Source organism: Zalophus californianus, chromosome X (genome assembly GCF_009762305.2).
Source record: "Zalophus californianus isolate mZalCal1 chromosome X, mZalCal1.pri.v2, whole genome shotgun sequence".
Lineage (NCBI taxonomy): Eukaryota > Metazoa > Chordata > Mammalia > Carnivora > Otariidae > Zalophus > Zalophus californianus.
This window is the reverse complement of record NC_045612.1, coordinates 66,670,312-66,684,743: the sequence shown is the minus strand read 5'-3', so window position 1 is coordinate 66,684,743 and position 14,432 is coordinate 66,670,312. Positions and strand designations below refer to the sequence as shown.

General features: G+C 34.7%; 1 protein-coding gene across 8 annotated transcripts in view; it reads right to left on the bottom strand.

Annotated features, from left to right (window-relative positions):
- ATRX (ATRX chromatin remodeler) overlaps positions 1-14,432 on the bottom strand; it is a 303,464-nt gene that overhangs the window by 203,543 nt on the left and 85,489 nt on the right. For 2 of the 8 annotated variants that reach the window (XM_027607480.2, XM_027607482.2), the window contains 4 exons: positions 12,696-12,809; positions 6,457-6,566; positions 4,522-4,589; positions 1,135-4,220 (listed from right to left, as the gene is read on the bottom strand). In XM_027607480.2, coding sequence (XP_027463281.2) covers positions 1,135-4,220; positions 4,522-4,589; positions 6,457-6,566; positions 12,696-12,809 — 3,378 coding nt within the window. Of the gene's footprint in view, positions 1-1,134; positions 4,221-4,521; positions 4,590-6,456; positions 6,567-12,695; positions 12,810-13,679; positions 13,785-14,432 lie in introns of those variants that run through there. The other 6 variants (XM_027607481.2, XM_027607483.2, XM_027607484.2 and 3 more) reach the window with 5 other exon arrangements.

Genomic DNA, 14,432 nt, shown 5'->3' with positions numbered 1-14,432 from the left:
ATAACAGACTCTTAACTATAGAGAACAAACTGATGGTTACCAAAGGGGAAGGAGGGGATGGGTGAAATAGGTGAGGGGATTAAGAGTACACTTATCATGATGAGCACTGAGTAATATATAGTTGCTGAGCCACTATACACCTGAAACTAACATAACACTGTATGTTACACATACTGGAATTTAAAGAAATTAAATAAATAAATAAGCAAGCAAGCTGGAGTTGGATATAAATAAATTTTTAGAATGAATGAATGAATATACGAATGAATAAGTTTGACATGTCCCTGGTTAACTGACAGGTTTACTAACTTAAAAAAAAAGACAATGCAAGTGACATATGCACATGTATTATACAACTGATTTTTAAGAACTGCAACAGTGATAAAAATTATTTTTATAACTCTTTTGGGGGTTATCACTGTTCGACTAATTGTCCTAGTTCTCTATCTCCCCAGGGTAAGGTAATTCATCTACTTTTTGGATTTTTCTTTTATTTTGTTATTATTATAGACAGAAACATCTGTTCATGTGATTAGAAAAAACTGACAAGCATCAGCAGTGGGTTTAATGATGTAAATTTAAAGATTTCAGAGAATTTCACTGGACACAAAGTTAATCTGTCCAATTTAAAAAGTCATATGCAGGGATGCCTGGCTGGCTCAGTTGGAAGAACATGCAACTCTTGATCTCGGGGTTGTGAGTTCGAGCCCCACACTGATTACATAAAAAGTCATATGCATGGCAAGGCAGTTTAAACTTCCACACACTATGTTATACTAGCACCAAGCACACATCTCCATTACGTGAATATATACCTACCAAACTACTGGCACAGGTCTTATTTTCCTTCATAAACTACTGATTATTACTCCAGAAAAAGCACTAAACATTGGTAAAGAAATTCTGTTATCTACCCAACAAACCTGGTATATCTGATACAGAATACTAACGATAGTGGAATACCTTCCAATGATGGCATGAAAATAAATGAAGGCTTTTTAGTAAATCTTTAAATTTTGAAGAGCCTTTTCCTAAACAGTAACCTTGCATTTGACTGGCTTCAGGGAAAATTAAACAATGTAGTTATTCAAGAGGGTAAAAGCATAAATTATGAATTTATTTATTTTTGCATACCTGAAGATTGGCAAAATCCAGTATGTGAAGACAGCACTAAATTTTCGGTCACAGGCTTAATTTTCTGCTCATCACTGCTCCCCTCGCCTACAGAATTCTGATCATCATCTCCTATATCAGAAGAAGATGACGATGTAATGTCAGCTTGCTTCCTTTTAGTGCTTGTTCTTAGGGAGTTTCTCATTTTCTCCTTGACACTGACTGTCTTCTTTTTAGCTGAAGTTCTCTGTTTCTTCAGCTTTTTATTGTCTTCAGAACTTTCCTCACCATCAGAAGATGATGAGCCACTATGTACTTCCTTGGTATTTCTCTTTGAATTTAAATTTCTTCTTTCCCTCAGTTCTATTCTTTTCAGTCTCTTATCAGAAGAATCACAACCATCTTCTTTCATGGAATATTTCTCAGTATCAGATGATGAACAATCTTGTCTCTTCCTTGAACTCTTTTCAGGCAAGTTGCATCTTTTCTTCACTCTACTGGATGCCCCATTCTTACTCCTTTTATCTTCCGAAGAATCACAACTATCTCTTTTTCCCTGTAATTTCTCAGCATTATCAGACACGTCATCCTTCTTTTTAGAAGTTTTATTTTTTATTTTTTTAGTTTTCTTTTCTCCATAAGTTGTGTCATTCTTATTTCCTTTTATGCCTTTAGGAAAACGAGAAATCTCTTCTCCCTCGGGTAATTTCTCAGTGCCATCAGATGATGATTCATACTGTTGTTCCATCTTAATTACATTTTTCTTCAAGTCTGTAGTTTTCTTTTCTTTTACTTCAGTTCCCTTTTTGCTCTGCTTTTTATCATCTTCAGAGGATTCATCACTCTGCTCTCTCTTTGGGAAATTCTCAGCAATGTCAGATAAGCCAGTCTGTACTTTCTTACATGATTTGGTTTTCAAATGCTTACTCTTTTCTTTAGTTTCAGAAGCCTTTTTGTCTTCTGGAGAATTAAAACTCTCCTCTTTCCCTGAAGGCAGCTTATCAGCACCATCAGAAGAAACACCTGACTGCTGCTTCTTAGAGATTCGATCTCTTAAGTCCATGTTGGTCCTGTCTTTATCGACTGTGCCTTCTGCTGAAGAGAAATTGTCTCTCTCTTGTTTCCTTTCAGCATCATCAGATGATCCTTCTTGTGTAGTCTTCAAATTTTTCTGCCCTTGATTATCCATTCCTTTTTTTCTGTGTTTTTCTTCTTCAGAAGAATCATAATCTTCTTTATTTGGAACTCTTTTTTTGGTTGTTCTGGCAGCCCCAATTTTACTCATGCTCTTTATCTCTTTTTCTAATTCTGAGTCATAATTGGAAGACTCAGACTGGTTTTGTCGTTTCTTTTTAGAAATTATAGACCTTTTAGCTGATTTGCCTTTTTTAATATCATAATCTGAGCCAGAAGTAGAACTTTTTCGTTTCCTTTTTCCTTTATCATCTTTCCCTGTTTGAGTCTTTAAATCATATAAAGTCTTCTCATGATTTGTATGAGTTTCATTAATATCAGTATCTGAAGAAGAACTGTGACTCATCCTGGACACCTCTTTGAGGATTGCTAACATTTCATCAGAATCTGAATTCTGATCCACAATCTCGGACTGCTTAGATTTAGGCAATTTATTAGGTTTAGGATTATCTATAGCACTGTCAGAAGAATTCCGCTTATCCTTTTTTCTCATTGGAACTGATAGTTTTTGTTTCTCCTTAACTGTTTCATTACTTTCTTCATCTGAATTAGATGTTGCAGGATTGGTTTCTGTCTGTCGCCTCAAGGGAGTAGTCTTTACACGTGGAGATCTTCGAAGATCAGATTCTTCTGAAAGTAATGGAACTTCACTTTCAAACAAATGCTCATTATCATTCTTTTCCTGTCCAAGTCCACAGTTCTCTGGCTTGGGGTTCAGACCAGAACTTTTATAGCCATCTTTATCTTGTGGTACTTCCTGACAATCAGCACCTTTAATTGGAGAATTAGAAAGGGAAACAGGGGTAAGTTTAACATATAATTCTTTTGTTACTTTAGCTGTAGTTTTTGACTTAATACCTCCTCTGTTGTCTTTTGAAGTAATATTTAATTTTACAGAAGAACTCTCCAGTTCTTGCTCAGTTCCACTATTGCCATCTCCCTGATTATCTGCTGAACTCTGAACTTCCATAGCTGTCTCAAGATTCTCAAAAATGTCTTCTGGAACTGAGGAAGGAACAGAAACAATATCCATGTCTAAATCTTCAGAAGTGTTAGCAGGTTCATACTGAGGTTCTTCTTTTTTATCAGATTTCTTATGTTCACCACTGGCACTTTTATTTGCTCTTTGTTCCTGTACTGTAATACTCTGATCCATGTGCTCACTATCCAGCTGCTTTCTTGCCAGTTTAGCTTCTGATTTTGAAATATCTTTTCTTTCTAAAGCACAGGGTTTTTCTCCTTTTCGTACTTTTGTTTCAGACTTAGCATCTATAACCTTATGCTCTTTGGTATTTTTCTCTTTGTTTACAGCATCCAAAGCTCGAATCTCTGAATTCAAATCTTCTTCTAATGCAAGATGAGCTTTCTTGATATCAGCTAACACAGATTTAAAAGCCTTAAGCTGGCGTAACTTTGTAGCAGAATTGGTTTCTGAGTTATCTGCTGCCTGCTTCAAAAACTTAACATAACTGGAGTTCATGTTAGTTGTGGTCTCAATCAGTTTTTTTGCCTTCTTAATCATCTCTTTGGGCACAATTAGTGCTGAATAAGAGTAGGTTACCGAACCAGAACATGAATCATCTAATTTCTTTTCTTCTCCATTACAATTGGAACTATTCTTCTTTGGAGAAAATCTGGGTGTATGGTCATATACTTTATTACTCTTTTCATTGTCAACTTTTATCTTCTTCTTATTTTGTTGCAACAACTGTTCTAAATTTTCAAATACACTATTACATGCAGTGACCAAGTCCAACAAAGGTTCTGGGTGACAAATGTAGCAATACCACTGGTTGTTTTCATCCATTATTGTAGAGAGCTCCTTTCGACCAAGGTTGCGCAGAATGCATTTCTTGCAGAAGGCATTATGGCAAAAGTCGCAACAAATCAAGTTTCCACCTTCTGCACACCACCTGAAATTATTAAAAGATAAAAATATTATTCCAAAATGAAACTCATTCTAAATTTTTTCATTATTAAAGCAATTTAAATTTTCCTGCCAGGAATTTTAATAGTAATTTAGGTCATCTGCTTATTCTTTACTAGAAACTTAACACAGACATAAGCCTAAGGTTTTGTGGAAAAGAATAACCTTCCATTAAGGACATCAATGATGATACTACAAAAAAATGGATCTAATAACATACTATGTAAGAATTTCCCCCAAAAAAGTAGACAATACTGAATGTTAGTTCATCTTGATTTATTACCTACCTACATTGTTCATCCATTCCATCAGAGTCACGGCTAATATCATCACTCATGTAATATTTAAAGCAATTCTATTAAAAGAAAAGGGGAAGGAGAAATTTTATATTCAAAATGGATAACATTCATAAAGGACAAAAACTTTATTTTTAAGTCATTAAAAAAAAGTAAAGGAAATGTGTGTGTGTTGCATGTGTTTTACAGAATCAAAGCAAAACCACTGCACTACCCAATACTAGTATTTTCCAGACATAGAAATACCTCAATAAATTAATCCCTTGAAATAGATTTCCATATCATCAAGTACCACTATTCCTTATATAAAGTTTATAAAAGATTTTGGTAAAGCAAGTTTCTAATTTCATACAACGAGCTACTAAACCACTACATAAAGATGTATTAGATGTTGCTGCTACTTAATGTATTTAATAGCCTTCATATATAAACAGCTGCTATGTGTACAGCTATGCAACATTATCCTACGTTAAACTACGTTCTCTTTAAATCTCAAAACATGCAAGATAGGAAGTATTATATCCAATTTGAGAGAAAAGGCTAATACGTAAGTAAATCTCCTCAAGTCATACAATTAGGTTAACAGGCAAAGTTGGTATTCAAATCCAAGTCTGAATGACTCTAAATTCATTTTCATTAAGCCTGGAGAAAGAAAGGGAAGGTTCTATGCCCAGTGATGAAAAGTACTGATTACCAAAATGGGTTAGGCTCAACAGACCAGCCCTTGAAAAAAACCAATTACATATATTAGAAAAGAGAAAGGAAATGCACATTACAAATCCAGCAATATGAAATTCAGCTATCCCATTTTAAAACTAGAAGCCACAACATGTCCCCCTAAATAGGCTCCTGGTTGAACTGAATTCAAGGAACAAAGGGACACAAATTGCTAAAATAAAAAGTAAATTTAGTCCACTTAAGTAGGTCTATATCAAAAACTCATACAATAAAAGACCTAAAGGGACACCTGGGTGTCTCAGTCAGTTAAGTGTATACTTTCAGCTCAGGTCGTGATCTCAGGGTCCTGGGATCAAGCCCCACATCTGGCTCTCTGTTCAGCGAGGAGTCTGCCTCTCCCTCTCCCTCTTTCTCCCTCTCCCTCTTCCTCTCTCTCTCTTCCTCTCTCTCTCTGATCCTCCTCCCCGCTTGTGCTCTCTCTAATAAATAAAATCTTAAAAAAAAAAAAAAGACCTAGACCTGGAACTCTGAGGAAAATCTAGTCTGCCCCTGCATTTCAAGGAGGCATTTTGTTGGGAAACAAACTAACCCAGAATTAATCTTAGCAGTAATGAGTTAGGGAAATCATAAACTTCATATTATATTTAAAATTAACTCCAAGGTATTATTAATAAAAGAGTATACACAGACTGTTAAAACTATCTTCAACACATAAAGCATTTTTAATTCTGTCATCACCAACTTATGTCAAAACCCTGCCCCACGTGGAGAGTTTAGACTTGGGTAATTAGAATACATAAGATGGAAGATTAAAAAACATATACATCTGCACACACGTAAACTCTTCAGGTTTGCCAACACACCATGCTCTGCTTCACTTACCAGCCTCTGAATACCATGTTGCCTCTGCTTAGAATATGCTGAGCCAATCCCACTTCACCAGGCTAATTCCTATTTATAGCTCAGATACCAGCTTATATCATCTCCATTATAAAGCCCCCCTACCTAACTCCAAAGTACACAGGCTTCCTGTGTGTTCCCACAGTACACAGTACTTCCCCTATCATGGCACTTACTGGGCTTTTTGTAATGTCTGTCCTCCCTATTACAATATAAGCCCTCCAAAGACAGAGACAACATCCATCTTCTTCATCACTATGCACCAAAAGTCTGACACTGTAAACCAAATGTCTAACACATAGTAAACATTCAAATATTTCTAGAATGAATAAAAAGATCATTACATACCTTACAAATAAGTACTTGCAGTGAAGGATGTCTGTAAATGGAATCTTTTTGAAAATGATTGACCTGTTGTCCACAAGCTGTGCAGCTCACAATCCCATGAAGCCCATCTTCTAGGAGAAAGGAGTGACCATTATTCAGACATACACACACACATAAGAAAAGATATTTACTTTAGTCAGCATTTTGCAATTTTCATATTACAAATTAAATACCTCATAATTCTTAGAAAAGTGACATTTTGGACACAAAAGGCTAACAATTTTATGGACTTACTAAAAACATGACAACCTTGGCAAATTCCAGAACTACAAATCCTAATCTGTTTCCTTTTACAGATGCAAACCCTATTTCTCACAACAATTGGATAAAACATGAAGAGACTCCATAAGAGAAGTTCTAAAAATAGGGGTTCAAGAGCTTGTTTTCATTTTGCTATTGCTTTGCAAATAAATTATCAGTTCTTTAAGAATGGGGAAGCAAGTGACATATGTGGAACAGTCTTTTGCATCCTTACACTTAAAAGTTAGGTATGCCATTAATTTTTTATCCTCAAAATGAAAATGTCTGCACAGACTCTTCCAATATAGTATGTGAAAACCTGATAATTTTAAATTACCAATTTCTTACCTCAGATTTACTTCAATACTATCCATAATCCCCATTGACCTGTCTTCTATTTCACTATCTACTCCATATCAGCACTGTCTACTATTTCCAATTAAGGACAAATAAGACTTGCAGGTATATCTATCTATTTTGGCAGCAAAACCTGAGAATGACTTGGAGGGGGAAGGAAGAGCCCCATTCCAGTGTCTGCAGGAAAACAGACTGAAGATAACCCAATGCAACAAAAAGGAAACCTCTCCTGCCTCAATCTCTTCCTTAGTTCTGCTTACAGCAGTGCTTTACAATCTGAGCTGACATCAGAATCATCTGAAGAAACTTTTTAAAAGCAGAGGCTGCCATTCCCACCCCTAAACCACTGAATGAGAACCTCCTAGACATTTTTTTTTAGTTTTACAGATGATTCCGATGTGCAACCAAGATCTTGATATAAGATGACAGATTATGATTCCAAACAGGCCAATGAAAATGCCTGCATTCACAAATAAAAAGGAGATAATTAAAAGAATAAATTATATCTCTAAATAAAAGACAAAACAATACACACATTTCCCACCTCTCAATTTGCTATTTTGTTTTTTTTCTTACTCTGTATAGATCCAAATCACCATGGACCCAAATATTATCACAAATATTCTTATTTGCAGAAGTTAAAAAAGTTCAACCAAGTTTTAAGGGTGCCATCATACTTTTCCAGACAATATAGAGAATTTGAAGACTCACTATATAAGTTGCTAATATTTTATATCATACTGTCCTACATTAGTGTTTGATCTCAAGTATTCATATATTCTGTATTTGTTTTAACAGAAACAAATACACAGTGTGCTTCATTTCAAATAATGATTGCATTAAGATATACTAATAAAAACTAGAATATGAATGTTCATCCAATGCTAACATAATAAATATTAAGCATCTTCTATATGCTTTTGCACACATATCACTCAAAAATTAAACAAAACTAGGGCGCCTGGATGGCTCAGTTGGTTAAGCGACTGCCTTTGGCTCAGATCATGATCCCGAAGTCCCGGGATCAAGTCCCGTATCAGGCTCCCTGCTCGGCAGGGAGTCTGCTTCTCCCTCTGACTATACCCCCCTCTTGTGCTCTCTCTCTAATAAATAAATAAAATAAATCTTAAAAAAAAATTAAACAAAACTAGGTGATCCTTTGGAGAATTTCTCCCACATGTGCACAAAGAATCGTATATACGATATTCATTGCAGCACTAAATAGGAAATTAGAAAACTCTGAAAACAAAAACTTGGAAATAACCTTCCATTTGGGAAATGGACAGTGGTTTATTCATATAACAGAATTCTATAGAGCAGTGGAAAATAAAAAACTAGATAGATGTACATTCACTGAGATGGACACACTTCAAAAGCAATGCTGAATGTGAAATGTTGCAAAAGGATATACACAGGATACTACTTTATATATTTTAAGTGAAAAATAAATGCTTTATGAATAAACACGTATAGGAAAAATATAAAAACATGTATGAAAATAATACACACACACACACAGAAACTTCAAAATAATCATTAGAGGGGTGGGAGGAGGAGGAAATGGAGGAGTAAGACTGAACCAATTATTTTATTTAAGTGAGATGTAAAGCCAATACTGAATAATGGTGAAATGTTACTTGTTTCTACATGTATATGCTTTACATATTTATTTTTAGCTATGAAATATCTTAATGATTATAATACAGTGTATAAATGGAAAAGAAGCATTTTCATTTCTGAGTTCAACATATTTTAACAGATTTAAAGAGAACAAATTTCTGTGAAACATTAATGATAAAAACTGAAGATGACACAAAGAAATGGAGACATTCCATGCTAATGGATTGGAAGAACAAATATTGTTAAAATGTCTAAAATTACTCAAGGCAATCTACACATTTAATGCAATCCCTATCAAAATACCATGGTATAGCATTTTTCACAGAGCTAGAACAAACAATCCTAAAATTTGCATGGAACTACAAAAGACCCCAAATAGCCAAAGCAACCTTGAAAATGAAAAGCAAAGCTGAAGGTATTACAATTCCAGACTTAAATTATTTACAAAGCTGTAGTAATCAAAACAGTATGGTACTGGCACAAAAAGAGACACACATATCAATGAAACAGAATAGAAAACCCAGAAATAAGCCCACAATTATACGGTCAACCTTTGACAAAGCAAGAAGAGACTATCCAGTGGGAAAAAGGCAGTCTCTTCAACAAATGGTGTTGGGAAAACTTGATAGCTACATGCAAAAGAATGAAACTGGACCACTTTCTTTCACCATACACAAAAATAAACTCAAAGTGGATTAGACACCTAAATGTGAGACCTGAAACTATAAAAATCTTAGAAGAGGGACACCTGGTTGGCTCCGTCAGTGGAACGTGCAATTCGCGATCTCAAGGTTGTGAGGTTGAGCCCCATGTTGGGTGTAGAGATTACTTAAAAATAAAACCTTTAATAAAAAAAAAATCCTAACTGGGTGTTACACACAACTAATGAATCACAGAACATTACATCAAAAACTAAGGGTGTACTATATGTTGGTTAATTGAATTTAAATTTAAAAAAAATCCTAGAAGAAAGCACAGGCAGTAATGTCCCTGACATCAGCCATCACAACACTTTTCTAGATATGTCTCCTGAGGCAGGGGAAATAAAAGAAAAATAAACTCTTGGCACTATATCAAAATAAAAGGCTTCTGCACAGTGAAGGAAATAATCAACAAAACTAAAAGGTAACCTACAGAATGGGAGAAGATATTTGCAAATGACATCTGATAAAGGGTTAATATTCAAAATATATAAAGAACTTATAAAACCCAACACCCAAAAAATGAATAATCCAATTAAAAAATGGGCAGAGGACATGAGCAGACATTTCTCCAAAGAAGACATCCAGGTGGCCAACAGACACATGAAAAGATGCTCAATATCACTCATTACCAGGGAAATGCAAATTATAAATATAATGAGATATCACCTCATGCCTGTCAGAATGGCTAAAATCAAAAACACAAGAAAAACAAGTATTGACAAAGATATGGAGAAAAAGGAACCCTCTTGCACTGTTGGTGGGAATGTCAACTGGTGCAGCCACTCTGGAAAACAATACGGAAGTTCCTCAAAAAGTTAAAAATAGAACTATCCTAAGATCCAGTAATTGTACTACTGGGTATTTACCCCCAAAATACAAAAACACTAATTCAAAGGGACACATGCACATATTTAGAGAAGCATTATTTACAATAGCCAAATTATGTAAGCAGCCCAAGTATCCATTGATAGATGAATGGATAAAGAAGATATGGTATATATACACAATGGAATATTATTCAGCCATAAAAAAAGAATGAAATCTTGCCATTTGCAACGACACGGCTAGAACTACAGGGTATAATGCTAAATAAGTCAGAGAAAAACAAATACCATGTAATTTCACTCATATGTGGAATTTAAGGGGAAAAAACGAGCAAAAGAAAAAAAGAGACAGAGATAAACCAAGAAACAGACTCTTAACTATAACGAACAAAACTGATGGTTACCAGAGGGGAGGTGGGTATGGGGATGGGTAAAACAGGCAATGGGAATTAAGAAGTACACTTGTCATGATAAGCACTGTGTGATGTATGGAATTGTTGAATCACTATATTGTACACTTAAAACTAATATAACACAGTATGCTAACTATACTGGAATTTAAAATAAAATTATTGTGCCAGATAGAAAAATTAGGTGTAAAGTGTACTTTCTAACAAACTGGGGAAAAGGTTGTCAATAGGCTATGGTGTTTTTTAAAAAGTGGCTCCTGAAATGGTGGATATAGCGGTATCTTTAATTTTGTCTCAAATCAATATAAGATTACTTTATACACAGTTCACCTTCTTGATAGTTTCCTAAATTAGGCTTCAATTATAGAACTAACTTTCCTAGGAAGTTTGATTATTAACTAGCAATTCAGTACCTCAGATCACTAGTTTGTTCATACATGCATATATAAGTAAACAGTTAAATTTCCTGTGTGATTTCTGACAGTTTAAAGATGTAGCAAATCATTAAGACAAAAATTACCATGAGAGATTTAGGTGCTACTATATGGCTATAAACATACATATTTCATTAAGCATAATATAAACATTCTTACACAAAACACTCAATAAATGTTCCAAATATATCAGCTCAGACCAAATACCAGCAGCATAGTGAAGTGGCACTAAGAACACATTCCCCAACAACTGTGGTTCTTTTTGCATTCTCCTTTTGGCCCTTATACACATTCTAGACACTGACTGCACCAGAGTCCCTCCCCAAAGACACCATTTAGATATTAATTTTGATACAATGCAGTACACTTAGTTATCTTTCTCCAGACTCTTGTTACTGATCCCTACGGTCACCTTCTACTTGCTGATTCTCTTGTTTTAAGAAAACTATTCAGCTTTGGTGAGCTCTGTTGCTGCAATGGCAGTTTCCCCACTATGAACTACATGCTCCATAAATCTTCCGTATGCTTGAAAGGAGCAGACCACCCCCTTGTGGACAACAGACGAAACAACATTTCTTTGATTTTCTCCAACAACCTAATGAGTTATTTAATCCGAAAATATATATAACAAATACAGATATATTTTACTAATTCCATCAAGATAATCATATAGCACTGAAATAAAAATCTGCACAAATTTCACCAATATAAGTACTATGCTATAATTTCACAAGTAACATGATAAATATTAAACAGACATGCTTCCATTACACTTCTACTTGGAAATTTGGTGTCTTGTTCTATTTCTTAGAGATTCGTTCCCTTTATGGTCATGGATCATGGCTCTGTAAATCTGCCCAAAAAATATACAGGCACTATTTAAAAATCACACACAAGCAAATGGGAAACATACTCCATTGTCAAATTTCTAAATGAATCCTCCTTAAGCTAACTTTTTACAGATGATTAGCCAACATGGTGTGTGTATAAGTAGGGGTAGACAGACAAAGGAAGAGACGGCTCAGACAGGTAGAAGGAAGGTTACTAGCTCTAGCTCCCTTCTCCTTCCTACTCATCTCTACATTATTATCCTTACAGCAGATCTCCAACTTTAATATACAAAAGAACAAAATGGGGCTCATTCTTAACATCATCCCCAGAAATTCTAATTTGTTAGTGGAGTTAAGGGACTTGAATTTTTAACAAGCACCCCAAATAATACTAAGGCACAGGTAACTCTATGATACAATATATTATATATATATAAAGTTACCCAAGGCCACAGGCAAGGTTTTGTCCAAATCTGAAATTCTTTCAGGGTGAGAGGGAACACATGGTATTTTGGCATATAGGCATTACAGAACTAATATTCAAGAAGGGAATGCTAAGCTTCTTGAAATAACTTTATAGCCACTGAAGGCAAAGGTATTTTGATAAATGTTTAACCTTTTCTGCTTCAGAGCTCAGAGAGAAACAGAAGTTATTTTTAAGTAGTGCTTTTAATAAACAATGGGCAGAAAAGTGGAGGTATTTTTAATAAGCACATCAGATTTTCCAATATGGTCATAAACAGCAATTTAAACTCATGTTTTCATTTTCACTTGTATTTACCTCCGCGTTTTTTGAGATTTTCAGTTTTCATTTTACTTCTGCTTCTAAATTCAGGCCCTTTAAAATCATCTTTGTCTTCATTCAGCACTGGCTCTGGTTGTACAATCACTGTACCTAGAATGATTTCATTTAAAAAACCATTACACATATTAAATGTGCAAATGAAGTACAAGACTTCAGTTCAGATAAAGCCAACATTGCTGGTACATAATTTTGTTTCTTTTAAGCTTTCAATACTTGTATAAGGACCTCTTCAAGAGTAAATAAAACAGGGAAATAGTAAAAGGGCCAGGCATCAGCAATAAGATTACTTGTTGGAATATAATTAATAAAAGTAGGGTGTGGGTATTATAAACTGATTATAACAGAAATGTGTGAATAAAGTAGAAAGCCTCAGCCCAGTTCTGAATTTTTATACTGCCTATCACAAAAACTGTTTTGAGTATAAACACCCATGCTAAGCTCCAATAAAGTTTATAAAATAGAAGGACCAGAAGGAAAATTTTAAAAAGACATCGTATTCTTCTCATAATCTAAATCACAAACTCGGAAAAAAATTTTAAGGGTTTTTTTTATATTGTTTTGGGGGAGGATAGTGGGAGGCAATGTGAGGAGTTAATTCTGCTATTACTGCTATACCTATTCTGACGCATTTCCCAACTAGTGTATCAAACATTTAGCACCCTGAAAAGTCCTTAAAGAGTCTTAAAACAGAAGATTGACTTAAGATATTTAAGCTCAACTGCTCTAACAATAAACTGTAGAATGAGATCAATTATTGGTCTCTAGGGAAATATTTTAGAAAGAACGTACTTTCTTAAAGAACATGTGAACTGAGAAGACAAGTTGTTAATTTAAGTTTCCATTATAATCTCTCAAGAGCAAATAAAGCAGCAGCATAGTAAAAAGGGTCCAGGTCTCACATTTACCTACATTGCTGGGCTTAGTGATTGGGCATTTTGGCAACATTTAAGAAAGTAAAACCTGGTAAGTTGTCAGGGGCGGCCTCCCTGAAACATGGGCCTATGTTATTCAGCAAGCAGATTTTGGCAAGGTATAGCATCTAGTTATATGTGTTTCTGAGTCTCTGAAAAAAAAGGAGGGGAAAGCAGGCATAGAGGATTGAGTTTTTACAAACTGGCAAATTTAAATAATCTACACACAAAAAAAAATTTTATTTACAACAACCATTTCACATATATACTCTCAGAGAAGCCAAAGCATTTGAAAAACCTCAAGATTTATAATTAACAAAAAAACAAAATTATTTCTGTAGATTCTTCTCTAAATGGAAGCAAAGCAGTAGAGTGGAGAAAGCACTCACTAGCTTTGGATTCAAGCAGACCTAAGTTTCTCAATTTAAAGCCTGAAAAAGTTCCTTGGAGCTCTGAATTTGTTCCTTTATTTCTACAAGTAGAAACAGTAACTACCTTATAGTATTGGTTTGAGGATTAAATGAGTTAGTTCTGTAAGAGTCTGGTAACTATATATACTCAATATAGTATTATAATAATAATTGTCATCACTCAAATTCTACCTTATGAAATGGGTCTATTTTTGGTTTGGTGGGAGAGAATTATGATTAATTCAGGTTAGAAACATCCCATACTAACGTTTTTCCACAGTATCATTAAAAGAAAGATTTGAATTCCTATTTCTGAGCTCACCCAGTGACCATCATAAGGACTCCCAGTGACAACCACTGAGAATGTTACAATCTAAAGTGAGTCACTGCCT